Source organism: Emydura macquarii, unplaced genomic scaffold (genome assembly GCF_026122565.2).
Source record: "Emydura macquarii macquarii isolate MOO-44397 ecotype Brisbane River unplaced genomic scaffold, CSIRO-AGI_Emac_v2 contig_1363, whole genome shotgun sequence".
NCBI lineage: Eukaryota > Metazoa > Chordata > Testudines > Chelidae > Emydura > Emydura macquarii.
In genome coordinates, this window is record NW_027131500.1 from 23,951,515 (window position 1) to 23,964,789 (window position 13,275).

General features: G+C 38.0%; 1 protein-coding gene across 2 annotated transcripts in view; it reads left to right on the plus strand.

Annotated features, from left to right (window-relative positions):
- The window catches only part of TTC29 (tetratricopeptide repeat domain 29), a 194,274-nt gene that overhangs the window by 90,463 nt on the left and 90,536 nt on the right, over positions 1-13,275 (plus strand). For both annotated transcript variants that reach the window (XM_067551997.1, XM_067551996.1), the window contains exon 9: positions 12,243-12,334. In XM_067551997.1, the coding sequence (XP_067408098.1) occupies positions 12,243-12,334 (92 nt within the window). The remainder of the gene's footprint in view (positions 1-12,242; positions 12,335-13,275) is intronic.

The window sequence follows — 13,275 nt, forward strand, 5'->3', positions numbered from 1 at the left end:
AAAGAAGATGAGCTGTAGCCTTGGCCACCTCTCCTGATAGATTAATTTAAAATAAATCAACCTTTCAGCATAAACAAGTTTACATGGTCATCAGTATCTGTTGTTGGGGAATTTGTGTCAGGGAATTGGCATGATGAACAGGTGTCAGGAAGTCTAAAAGACTTACTTTGAGTAATTCTGTATATTAGATAATGTGAGAAACTTGCTGGTTTTGTTATTTGTGTGTGTCACATCTATGCAGTTTTGCTTTACATTTCCATAACTAGTGTTCCATAGGTGAACCTCAAAATAAAACCATCAAGTTTCATTAACCTTTATGCATTGCTTATGATTGCTGTCTTCACATAGCCATTAATTCTTTGTGTGCATGTTTCACACACTTTCATAATAAAACTTGACAGTCAAAATCCTTATGTACAATAATGATGTGAAGTTTAGGCAAAGAACCATAGCTGCACTCCTTTGTGCTACTAAAATTGAAATAATAAATAATAAAAATTTGTTCTTGAGAATCAGTGAAAGATTCTCTGCGATCCAAATAATTTGCACAAAATGTAGCTGGTTTAGCTTTCACGTTTGAACATGAAGCTAGCAGTTTTACTTGGTTTTCGGTTTCCTTGCAGAAGGCTCACATAGCTGTAATCTCAAACTGTCTACAGGGTTTAATCATTGAGGGCATAATCATACCTCCATCTACTCTGATGTGTAAGGGAGTGAGGAAGTATATGGAGCCCTCTTACTTCCATGCCATGTCTTCACTGCTATTTCAACCCAAGTTACCTAATGCAGTTTAGCTAACCCAGGTTAAGAACTTGCCTTTTATTTGCAGTGAAGACAAACCCTATACGTCAGCCAGTGCAACTGAGTTGGTGCAGCAGGAGATGTAATCATTAATAAGTATAAGGCTGGTGCAGATTACATTTTCCCCATCTCCTAATAGTAAGGTGAGAGCCAGGACCCAGATTGTGAGTGCCTCTAACACCATGCCCCTTGCACAGAGCTTATGGCAGTTTAAAGCCACAATTAAGCCCTCTTATTCTATTTGAGGATTTTGAAACCTCAGTCATTTCCTTCTAGGGGTCAAAATGGGTACATTAAATGCACATTTTTGACAGTTATGGTGAAACTGTTCTCTGACACAGTTAATTAAAAATTACCTCCCCCCCCCCTTTCATTTCCATTCACTGTTTCAATCTGTGTCATTCTCCTAGAATAAAAGAGTAAAATTAAAGACGAAGTTATGTAAGAGGGAATTTACATTATGGGTTGATCGGTGCTTACTCTTTTTATTAAAAAGAAGTGTGAGAAGTTTGATGTGTAGGGTTGTGAAAAATCTGGAAATCTTTTTGTGAAAAATTGTACAGTTTATTTTTCAGATGATTAGATACCCACAAAAGCTGAGCTTTTTGCATGTTTTGAGAAATGGAGGATTTGCACCAAAATCATGCAAACCCCAGGAATTTGTACATTTTTGTTGCAAATCCATCTTTGTTTAACTGAAAATGACGTTTTTATGTGAAAACTTCAAAATATGTGGATTTTCATGAAAAAAGACAGATTTCAATTTCTTAATGAAATGCAAGTATAGTCAAATTCTTTGGAGGCTTTTTCAGTTTGGTTTCAAACATTTTCCATAGCACATATAGTTAACATAAAAAGAGCAGGCATTTTAAAAGAACATTATAATTGAATATGAACAAACTGTTATAATGATTAGTTTCTTAAATTGTTATAAATCAGGCCCCAATCCAGTAATTCATTTATTTAGGCATGGGTTTAAATTTCAGGAAGAGAGTAGTCCCACTGAGTTCAGTGGGATTACTCATGTATTTAAAATTAAGCACATGCTTAAATACTTTGCTGGACTGGAACCATAACAGCGATATAAAAATGAGGGGAGGTCTCCTGTCTATGCTTAAGGAATTTAAACATTTATCCTGTTATCCAGATGAATAACTTGAAAAGCTAGAACATTGCAATATGCCAGTTTATATTATGAAATCTAGAGCTTGCTGTGGCATTGCTAGCAGCAGTTTGTTTTGCTGTTTTACTTTCAGTTTATATATTATTTTAAAGCTGATCAAAAGAATTGGTAGCAAAGTGTGAAGTAAATTGTACATCTAAATAAATCGATTTAACATTCCTTAGTGCTTTAAGTGATTTTAGTAATATTAATATTTAAAATATTTCTATCTGAAATCTTTTTATGACTACATATAGCAATAATAGCCACCATTTCATTCTACTGTTTTTCATAGTAGATTATTACACCGTAAACATTGTAAAAAAAAAAATTATCTTTTAGCATTGAAATGGATGCACAGGATTGATTTAAACTGTTTATTTGCATGTAAATGACTCAAGTTTTATTCAGTCAATAAAAATGAAGTCTATTAATCCATTTACTATATTTTTACATAGGTTAAGATTTACAAAAATACAAGGTTTCCCATTGAATTAAAACTTTGCCTTTAACTTTCATATCTGCACAAATAAATGTGATTCTTTAAACTGCATTTTAAATTAAAAAAAATACTTTCCTAGCTTATCTCCAGATTTTTTTTTCTGTCTATACAGTACAATTTTGTATATTTTTGTTTTGTTGTTTATTTAGAAAGGTTTTTAGTGAATAAAAATATTTTTATGGATCGAAATAAAGATATAAGCAAGCGTTAAACAGAATATTGATAGAAGCTCAGGAGTAAGAAGTTATGGGTACTGAAGCATGCACATGCATATGCTATGATATTAGGGTCTTAGAAGGCTACAGCAATTTGACAGCCAGGTATATTAGTGTTGACACAGCAGTGTGATAAAAGCAATTCAGACATCTGGATCACAGTGTTGCTCTACAAAGGCATTTCTGAACAGTTCATGCATTTGTACTTACCCAAGTCCCCAGTCTTGTCCGCCCCTCTCTGACTGTTTCCTTCTCCACCTCTGTCTGACTTCGTCTTTTATGTACTTGAGGAATCTCATTTTTCCTTTACAAGTCACCTCCATCTGCTTATGTGTCAGCATGGCCCTTACGCCACACATCATATTCAGGAAAGCTCAAGATGAAGGGCTGTATTCTTATCACTACCTCTGTCTCAGCACTGTTTCATGCTTGTCACTGCTCAGCACTCAGCGCCACACTGGCTTGTTTTGTCAATAACCATTTATTTGTTGCTGGAATAGTAGCAACCATTACATCTGACCTCCCTGTTTCATCAATTATGGATAAATTATTGGATGTGAACATCTGCAAAAGCTTGCTGTTGAACTCACCTCCTGGCTGGGATTAGATAAAGTATTAAACTGTTGTTTATTGTCAGGCCAAAAGTCTACTGGGAAGCCAGGGAATTCCAAGACTAGCAGACCCCTATCAGCAAGCACCAAAAATTGTTTAGTATTGCCACTCTTTCCCATAAGATCGTAGCCATTTATTATTTACACTTATTACTAGTTGTTATAACATACTTGATAAAAGCTCTTGGCAGGCATAGTGTTTGTAGCCATTGTCACATCTGTCAGGATGGAAAGGATACATAAATTGTTTTTTCCTCTTATGTCAGTGTTAAAGGATAACAGATAAAGCTTCTTCCCTCCAGACTGTTATACCATGTTTTATTTTGAAGAAATATGTCCAGACTGGCTGGTTTTGAAAACATTACATTCCAGTTCTAAATTAGGATTACAACAACCTTTGCCACAGTAATGGCTCAGTGAAGATTTCATATTAGTACAAAAATACTCTACTAGAATGTCTGGGTTTTTTGAGGCTTGCATAGACTTCTGCACTAAGGGAACTGGTTGGAATATTTTTGTATTGAGTCAGGCCTTATATGAGGTATAGTAAGGGAGTGGATAAAATGAAGGCATTGCTTCTGAACTGATACATCCATTGTAGAAATAAAGAGTCGGAATTAAGAGTTACTGTTAGTACTGATGCCAGTGCAGAAAGTTATGACAAGGAATAGTAGTACTCATGAAGAAAGAAGCATAAGGAGGAGTATCAACAACAAAATATTAGAGGGGAAAAGTCCACCATAATTAATCTTTCTTTAATCATCTAATAAAATTTTTGTGTCATTAAGGCCCGGATGCAAAAAATGCTAAGCCTATGAAGTGAAATCCTGGCCCCATTGAAGTCAGGGGGAGTTTTACATTACCCCTTGAAATAAGTTTTAATACTAAATTGCTTGTAATTACATGCTATCAATTTGAATCCATTCTGCCAAAATATATACATATAATAATATACATTATTTAAAATATACCTTATGTGCATCAGCAAGAGATTTGTGGAATATTCTTCTTTCCAAGTCATTAATGCTGCAAGCACATATGGATGTTGGTCATTTGGAACACTCATATGCTTTACATTACTCACATACCTAACTGTTTTCAGGATTTGGGTGATAGATTGTAAATTATTTGGGGCAAGTACTGTATCTTCATACATGTTTGTACAGTGTCTTGCAGAATGGGGCCTTGATTCTGATTGGGTCTGTGGGCACTACCATAATAAGTACATGTTTGCCATTTGTGTTCTCCCACACTGCAGTTCTATTCGGCAGGGGCAACATCATGAACTGCATACTCACATTTGCTTAGACCTTACTCAGGTAGGCCTGTAGGTATGTAGACACTTGAACCATAGTGATGAGTGTAATGTAAAAACTGATAGGTGAAACTGATTTACATAAAAAAAAAATGTACATGAGTAGGGAATGGGTAAAAGCAGAAGAATGATCACAAGATTGGCTCCAGAAAACAGAAAAATAATATTGAAAATGAAATATTAGAACTATACTTAGTAAATAAAATAAAAAGAGCAAGCTTGCTTGCTTGCTCAGTACAATGAGATAGTTTATATCCTGCTGATCCACATTCAGAAGGTGTCTCATGCATAAGAAGTGTGCAAACCAAGGTCAGAAGGACATATGCCACTCCCAACCCCCTGGGAATCTGAAGAAAAATGGATGCAGCTTTGGGCTGTAGTAACTTTCCTGTAGAGTACTTCTGTCATGTGTAACCTCCGCTTTAATGGGATTGTAGGAGCAGCTGCAGAAGAAGGCCTCAGAGCAAATGTGAAGGCACAAGTCCTCTGTTTTGGTTACACTGCCTTTGGAAGACGTTGTCACCTCCGAAGTATTTGGGCACCAGCTCCCTTTTCTTCTGTGGGGGGCTCAAACCCCACCCCAAAACAGAGGAAATTAAAGAAAACTCCAGGACGGACTCTTTGGCAAATTTTCCTTCCTATGATCTGAGACAGTGTTTTTAAATACAGTAATAGTGTGAGCTACTCTTAAAATAAAATAAAAAAAAAAAAAAAAAAAAAATCAACAGAATATGCATTTCTTTGACCTGTTTTGTAGTGATCTTACTGAATTGCAGATTAAAACATCTGTAGCACTAGTGTCTCTTTATTTTAACTCATTATATGTCTAGAAAAAGATTCTGTTTACTGGCATGTCAGAATTACGTGCTTTTTCTGGAAGTGCATGAAAGGCATTAAGTGCACATTGCATCATCTGTCTACCAGCACCTATTGTTGGCTCCAGTAAAATATCCTCAGATGCTGCTGCCCAGTCTGAGTCTTAGCCTCTTACTGCAGTGCTTGTCAGAAATCATTAGCTAGTGATCTCTTTGACTAATGTTGCGGTTGATTGTCCGAATCATGTTCAAGAACTGTAAATGAGGCAGAAACATCTTTACAGCTCACCGACTGTGAAATGGCTAAACAGGGTTAGATTGTCAGAAATCAAAATAAATGTATTTCCAATAGAATTTGACAACAATTTAAAGTGCAGATTTGGAAGCAGAACTGCATTTTTTGTTTTTAAAGTTATATAGTAGTATAAATTAGTATCGTCCTGTCATTTTTTTTTGCCAGCACAAAATGATAAAATATTGATAGCAGCAGTAATCTTTTGTTAACATGGATAGCCATTTTTCCAACATAAATTCTCACCTTAGAGTCTCACTTTTGTATCCTTTATCACCATATGTTCATATCAAATTCCTACACTGTCTTCTTCCTTATGTGAGGATCCTCAAGATATACCTATTGAGGTATTATAAGAGAGATACTCCAGTGCTCTAATACGGTACATCTGTTTTACATTATTGGGATTCCACTGAAATCAGTGGGGTCACACGGATGTAAAATTGGAGTAACTGAGCAACGGATCTCTCCCACAGTGCCTAGTGTTATGGACTGTTATTGGGATGGGGAGACCTGAAACATAAATTCCTAAATATTCAAAGGATTGTATGGTGTTTTAACCATACAAGTTTTCACTGATGTCAATAAGGTTCAAGTGGCTAAAATCACTCAACTTATATGTACTTACAACTTCTAAATTTAGGAGGGTATATTTTAGTAATATAATACTTAGTGAATAATTTCAGTATGGTTTATTCTTTGAAGCATAAGAATATATGGGTGGTGTTTGAACAGTTTTGCAGTTTTAGTATATTTGGTGCTTTAGTATTAAGCAAGAAACTTGTTTATAAATTACAAGCTTTCCTGTTGATGCAGAATTAAAGATAGACAAAAGTGATTCAAATGCATTATGATGTGCCTTCTTCTCTCTCAAATATACAACCATAAGTAACATTATATTTTGGCAAAGGATCAAAATTCACCACTTTGTCCAGAGGGTTATCCCAAGGGCTATGCACCACTTAAGTCCTGTTTTGAGGATTTAAGTGATATATAGACTGAGCTTGCTTTCTGCACCAAAGTGAATTTCAGCCATAACAGATCTGCTATGACCCAGGAAAAGAGATGTTGTTCTCAGAACCAGCCCTTCTAAACAGAAATGCTGTTCACTTAAATCTTTATCCTGTCCTATATCTTGACATAAGTCTATGTCCAGTGATTATTTTGGTAAGAGTTTGATATTCACTTGCAGTCTGCTGTTTTAAAAAATCCTAGCCTTGAGGCTTGATACTGTGGCATGCTATTCTAGAAGAGCACACATTTACTATTCAACAGTGCAGTACAGTATAAAATTTTATGTTTATAATCTCTTTCATATGTACCGTATCCTAACACATTTTAGAAAGATTAAATGATACAATTACAAATTAAAATAACAAGATGAAAGAAGAGGATGAGAGAAAATGGAAATATAAGCAAAAGTGTAAAGATGTTTGCAAATGAGATTGAAAACAGCTGGAAAGATGATGAGACAGCACCAAAGAGGGCAGTAGTTAGAGGACAGAGGTAGTTCTCACACCAACAATGGCCAGATTGTGCAAAGATGAAGGTGGAGCTAGACACCCAGATGCAGCAGAAGGGGAAGAGAAACTAACAGACAAACTCTGTAAAGTTGGCCAGACTAAGCCCCTGGAGTGCCAAAATCCAGGAGTATGATTTTTGTACTGAAGTGAGTTCTTTGAGAATAAAGAGATGTCACTTTTTTTTTTGGACATAAATGAAAGCGACTTACAGCATTCTGTACATTACGGAGCTTTGACAACTAGGATTTGGAGATGTCAGAAAACTGCAATAGTTGAAACTGAAAGAAGATGAAGACTTCAACAAAGATGGAATTAAGACAATAGTATAGTCAGGCAGTGTTGTGGAGGAAATTATATAGGGAAGGAAAGTTCAAGTTCAAAGATAATTTTAAATTTACGGAAAACATAGGTATGAATAGGAAACTTTCCCAACCTGTTGTAAAACACAGTTCACATGCAGTGTGTAGGGTCAAAACTCATCCCCATTTTGGGATTTGACTTTCACACAAATATATTAATAAGAAGATAATGTAAAATCAAGTCCAAGCTTTCTCTCCAGGCTTGGCTGCTCCTAAGATGCCTAGATCAGAACTACTCATCCCCACAGCCTTTCTATCTCACACTGAAGATCTCTGCCTTTTTATTTCCTCCAGCTAGAGTGTTTTCTCACTGTGGTCAGGGCCATGGGCCAAGACTACAAGCGGGCCCACGGTGGGCACTGGAGGCCAGGTGCAGCAACCGGGGTCTGAGGCCACTGCTGGGCCTGGAGAAGAGTGCAGGGCAGAGGGGGGCTAGGTGGCATCCCCTTCCTGCCCCCATGGGGGCTGGCCCAGGCCTGGCTGCACTCCCCAAATGTTGCTCCATGCACCCCACAGTTTTGGGACCGTTGCTTTATGCTGTTATTTAAATCATTGATGAAGCAAAGCACTTAAGTGCATGTTTAATTTTAAACACTTGACTATTCTGCATCATACTTAGGCATATGCTTCAGAGCTTCGCTGAATAAGAGCCTAAAGTTGAACTTGGCACAATATGCCAAGCTACAGGTGACTCATCCAGGCCAAATTGAGACACTGGCAGAGGGTATGTGAAACTTGCTCTGTCGTCCCTTTGTTACCCATTCAGTAACAAAACAGAACTTCATTTTCCCAAAGTAGCAGCCTGTTGCCTAATACAAGCACTGAATTCAATAAAGAAAAAAAAAAGCAGAAATCCAGCACACACACACAAAAAAGTAGATAGCAAGGAAAATACTTCCTTGACCTGATTCCTACAAATAAGCTACTGTCAAGTGATGGAACAATTTGCATGAGGAAGGATAGTGTGAATTTCTCTAGGTCTGAGCAGATGTGTAAATATCTAAAGACAAGGAAAACACTGTCCACTCCTCCAAATGCCTACCTCATCTCCTTTTCTAGTGTTTGACCCTTCCTCATGCTTGCCCACTATCAGTAGCCATTAGTAGTAGTGGGCTCAGCCCTTTCCCCCTCATCCTCTGCTTATACTAGAGACTCCCTCCTGATGGATCAGGTCTGTTGTAGTGGTATTTTCTTGCCATACCCAATACTCCCTTCCCAGCAGCTGTAGGTGAAACCTTGACAATAGATGAGATTCTCAGGCTCCATTCACATCTTCCACATGAGTGAACACTGGTCAAACAGAGCATACAGGGACAATTCCACATCTCCTCTCCTTTGAGAATACACCTCATTGTGTTGTAGGTCTGCAGTGGCTGAAGTTGGAGGAACAGTCTGAGGTGGACACATGCAGTATATATAGTTTGGTCTTGTACACCAAGATTTTCCCCAGTTCATGTTTGATTTATTTGCTTTATTTTGCTGCAGCTCTTTTATGTGTAATTTGGGATTGTGTACTCCAATCAGATCTATCACTTAAGTATCCTGTTTTGTAAAAGAGTTACAAGAGAGTGGGCCAAATTCATCCTATTAGGGCAGATATACTTCTCAACTTGCCAAGTCCCAAATGTGGAACACAATTGGCCAGATCCTCAGCTGGTATCAATTAGCTTCAGAGGAGCTATACCACCAGCTGAGGAAAAACCTATTCAGACAGGAAAATTAAAATTCGACAGGATTAGTTCCTTTAGTATAAATAGCTCTTTCTGTAACCTCAGTTTCGTAAGTCTTTATTTCAGATAGGTTTAATAGTTTTCAACAATATAAGTGACAGGATACCAGATTTGTGTGGAATGTAGGTAATTTGGGACCAAAATAAGTGACATCCCTCAAAAGGGGGGCATTTGAGAATAATGAGTCCTGAGAGATGCCCATTGCATTGCCTTGTGCAAGCAAAGGCTTCAGCACCCAAGGAGGGAAAACCATTCTCTGTGGAGGGCAAGTGGTGTTACCATCTCTGTCTTCTCTAAGGGTTTCTACCTAGGGTTAGCAGCTTTCTTTTGATAGCTACACTGTAGCCTAGTTGCAGCAGGGATGCAGTAAGTCAGTTCATTGCCCCAGCCACTCTGGCCATGCCTCCTGCCTGGACAGTACTGCCTACTTTTCAGGCTGCTGGACCTCTTTGTTAGAATGAAAGTGGTAGCCTCCTCACACCTAAGCAGTCTTCCTTCGAAAATTTTGGCCACAAGAAGCCTGCACTCTGAGGCCTGGTCTACACTTGCTGCAAAATTCAGCGGCAGTCAATGGGAGACACACAAACTATGTTGAGTAGCTTGCATATCTCCCATCAATTTCCTAAATTCTAAATAGCACAGCGTCCTGACTACGCTGTGCTGATGGGAAATGGTCTCCCGTCGACGCAGCTTTAATCTTTTTGCTGTGGTGGATTTATTGAATTGACTTCCAGATCAATTGAGCGGGTCTCCACTTCCACTCAATCGATTCTGAAGAGTCAATCCTGTGGTGCCGAGTGTGCCGCCGTGAGTGAAGACATACCCTGATTTATGCTTGCAGAGGCCTGCTTAAACCAGGAGTGGTTTCAGCCCGGTATGGAATACTTTTGGAAACATCCTCATGTGCATGTGGCAGAATGTCTGATATATGCACAAATACTGCAAGGGGAACTGAGTTAATTACAAAATTGAGAACTATTTCTTTAAATCTTGGACATTGGTACTGTTAGGAGACTTTAATACCATCCATGACTGTGCCTCAAGCTGGATTCTTAGAAAGACTTATTGAGGCTTTGAAGTCCAGGCCTGGATTAACTAATGTACATGCAATGCACTTGCACAGGGCCCCATCTGAGGGAGCCCCAGGACCACTGGGGAGGACCTTTCTCTCCGCCACCTCCAAAACCACAATCCTTGGCCAGGAAGGGGGCAGGCTGGGATGGGACATAGTGGGGGCGGGCCCTGCTTGCACATTGTATTGAGAGCCAACAGGCTAAAGTGGGGAGCCAGGCCAGCCCCATGGGACAGGAGCTTTTGAGGGGTGAGTGTGGGGTGGGCTCACTCTCAGCAGCCCCTCAGGACCTCCCACTCATCAAGAGACAGGGAAGGTAGGAGGGCTCCCAATTGCCATAGTGCACAGGGCCGCAAAATTCTTTAATCCAGCACTGCTGAAGACTTTAATTTGAACTTGCAGACAGTCAAGAGAGAGTTCCAGGCTGGTGCTATGAGGCCTTATGACCAGTGTCATCTATTCTCTTTTTGACATCTCATTTGCTTCAGTGCTTCAATTCACAATGACCTTCAAAACACAGGAAGTAATACTGCTGCTGAATATGAAGAATGAAACTTTGTTGATGAGGTACTGAAGAGGAAATAGTGCAGAATTCACATCGGCAAATGTTGTTTTTCAGTGCGTACATAGTTTAGATGACTCAAAAATAGAATGAGAATCCACAGAGGGTTGGATCAGCTACCCATACCCAGGCATGTACCAGTCATGCACAGTAGACAACAAGAAATCTGAGTGGTGGAAGCAGTAATAGGAGTGCTGAAATCCATGCTCACTGATGCTTGGCACACAGATGTTGTTCTTTTTTGAACCCTCTACTTTATCAGATGAAGAGAGATGAGCTCTTAATACAAAGTGCCATTTCCTTCCCACAACATAAACTGCCCTAGACAGGCATCATGGCATAGGTAAGTTCCTGTCATATGTCCCTTTACACCTCCCATCCCCCTTCAGTCTCATAAATGACATTCACTAATCCTTTCCTGGAAATGTGCAAAAAGGATTTCCATAGATAGTCTTTGGAGATTTCCTGTGTCCTCATGTGTGTAATAGGTTGGGTCAAGGAACAAAGAGTGAGGGAGGAAAGAATGGGATTTCATTTTATATGCATTCCCTCCTCATCCCCATTGGAAAAAAAATGGATGAAAAGGGAAATTATGCAATACAGATGATGTCAATGTTAAATTAAATTAAGATCATATGTTTATCTGTGGCGACTGTAATCCTTTGATTATAGAAGAGGTCACGTTAATGGAGTACATTCCAAACAAGTATTAACAAACTGCTTGTGTGCTGGAATAATTAGTAGTGCATGTAATAAAATGATCTACAATAATCTTTTCTGATTAACCCTAGCTTAAATGTACAAGCTACAAGTTATTCAGTTTCCTATATCATTCAGAACTGTACCAAAAGCAGAGTTCTCATAGTGTTTTAAAGAAACACTGAAATGCATATTTTCTATCTTATCAAAATATATCACATATGAATGCAGAGAATGCTGTCTTAAGATATTGACTGATAGATTTCCTTAAAAATATGCACAGCTTCTATAATCTATTAAATTATGGATAAGCAAATTATTTTGTAAATCACGTCATATTTGTTTGGTTTTCTATAATGCCAAAATAGTGATTTATGTAAATTGGACATCCTTATGTTTATTATTTATAATTGTTGCATATACAAAAATAAAATAGTAATAAAAAGTAGCACTCTGTAGATAGTAAAAATTGCATGTATTGATATGAAAACATCTTTCCCTCTTGTATGGACAGATTGAGTCTAAATCAAAAGCAGAAATGTTTGATGTTACATATTTTTTGTTTGTTTTTTACTGCCTCACAGAATCTGAACACCTACAAAGAAATCTCCACAGAACTGTGTGATATTGTTGGCCTAGGTAAAGCATATCAAGCTATAGCCAAGGTCCTGGTAAGGTAGGTTAGCACATCCTTGTCTTGCTGTCAGTGCAAATTCATTCAACTGTAAAAGACTTAAATTGTTAGAGGTCTGTCGCTTCCCATTACTTGACTGCTTAAATTTTAAGCAGTGCCCTTCTTCCAGTAAGTGACCCTTTCATCGTAAGTTATTTTAAACCAGCACAGTTTTTTAAAAGTGCATGAACAAAGCTTTTCCTTACCATAATCTACTGTCTTTGTTTGTTTGTTTTTATATTTTCAAAAAGCTAGAAAAAGACTTTGCTGAAAGATAGAAATCCAATCATATTTTATAGGTTAAAAAATAGAAAGCTTAAAAAAGTTTTGTAAGTGTGCCTCAGTGTAACCTTTCTAGAACTCTTCTTAAAAGAAGTTTCCATGTATTGTTCTATCTCACTTTTTCCATTGAGACATTTGTGTTTTGAGCACTAATAGGTAAATAATTTACTGCAAATATAATTCCTGTAATTCCCTATTGTTTCAATCCAGCATTTTGAGCCTTAAAAGCATCTGTCAGATGGATTAATTTGAAATTAGAATGTTTACAAAAATCATTGATACAAAATAATATAATGCATATGATCAATAAAAGCTAGGACATTCAAAGTTAAGATTTATGGATTGTCCTTGAGTCATCCTGTTGTGCTTAGGTATTACAGGATATACCATGTATACTGTAGAATGACATACTGTTCTGAGACATCAGCAATATCTGGACAAATCAGCCTTTAGGAAAAGAGAGCACCTGTATAGGACTGGGACTGAGAAGTGGGCTGACAAGACAGACACAACTGGCATTTCCTTTCTCATCCTGGTTGCCATACAAAGGTACCAGCCTTGTCTACAATGAGCACTTTGATAAATTCCCCCACTGTTTCTCTATCACCAGTGCAGTGCCACCATTCTGAGCAACAATGGGAGAGCTAGAGTTGACTGTCCAC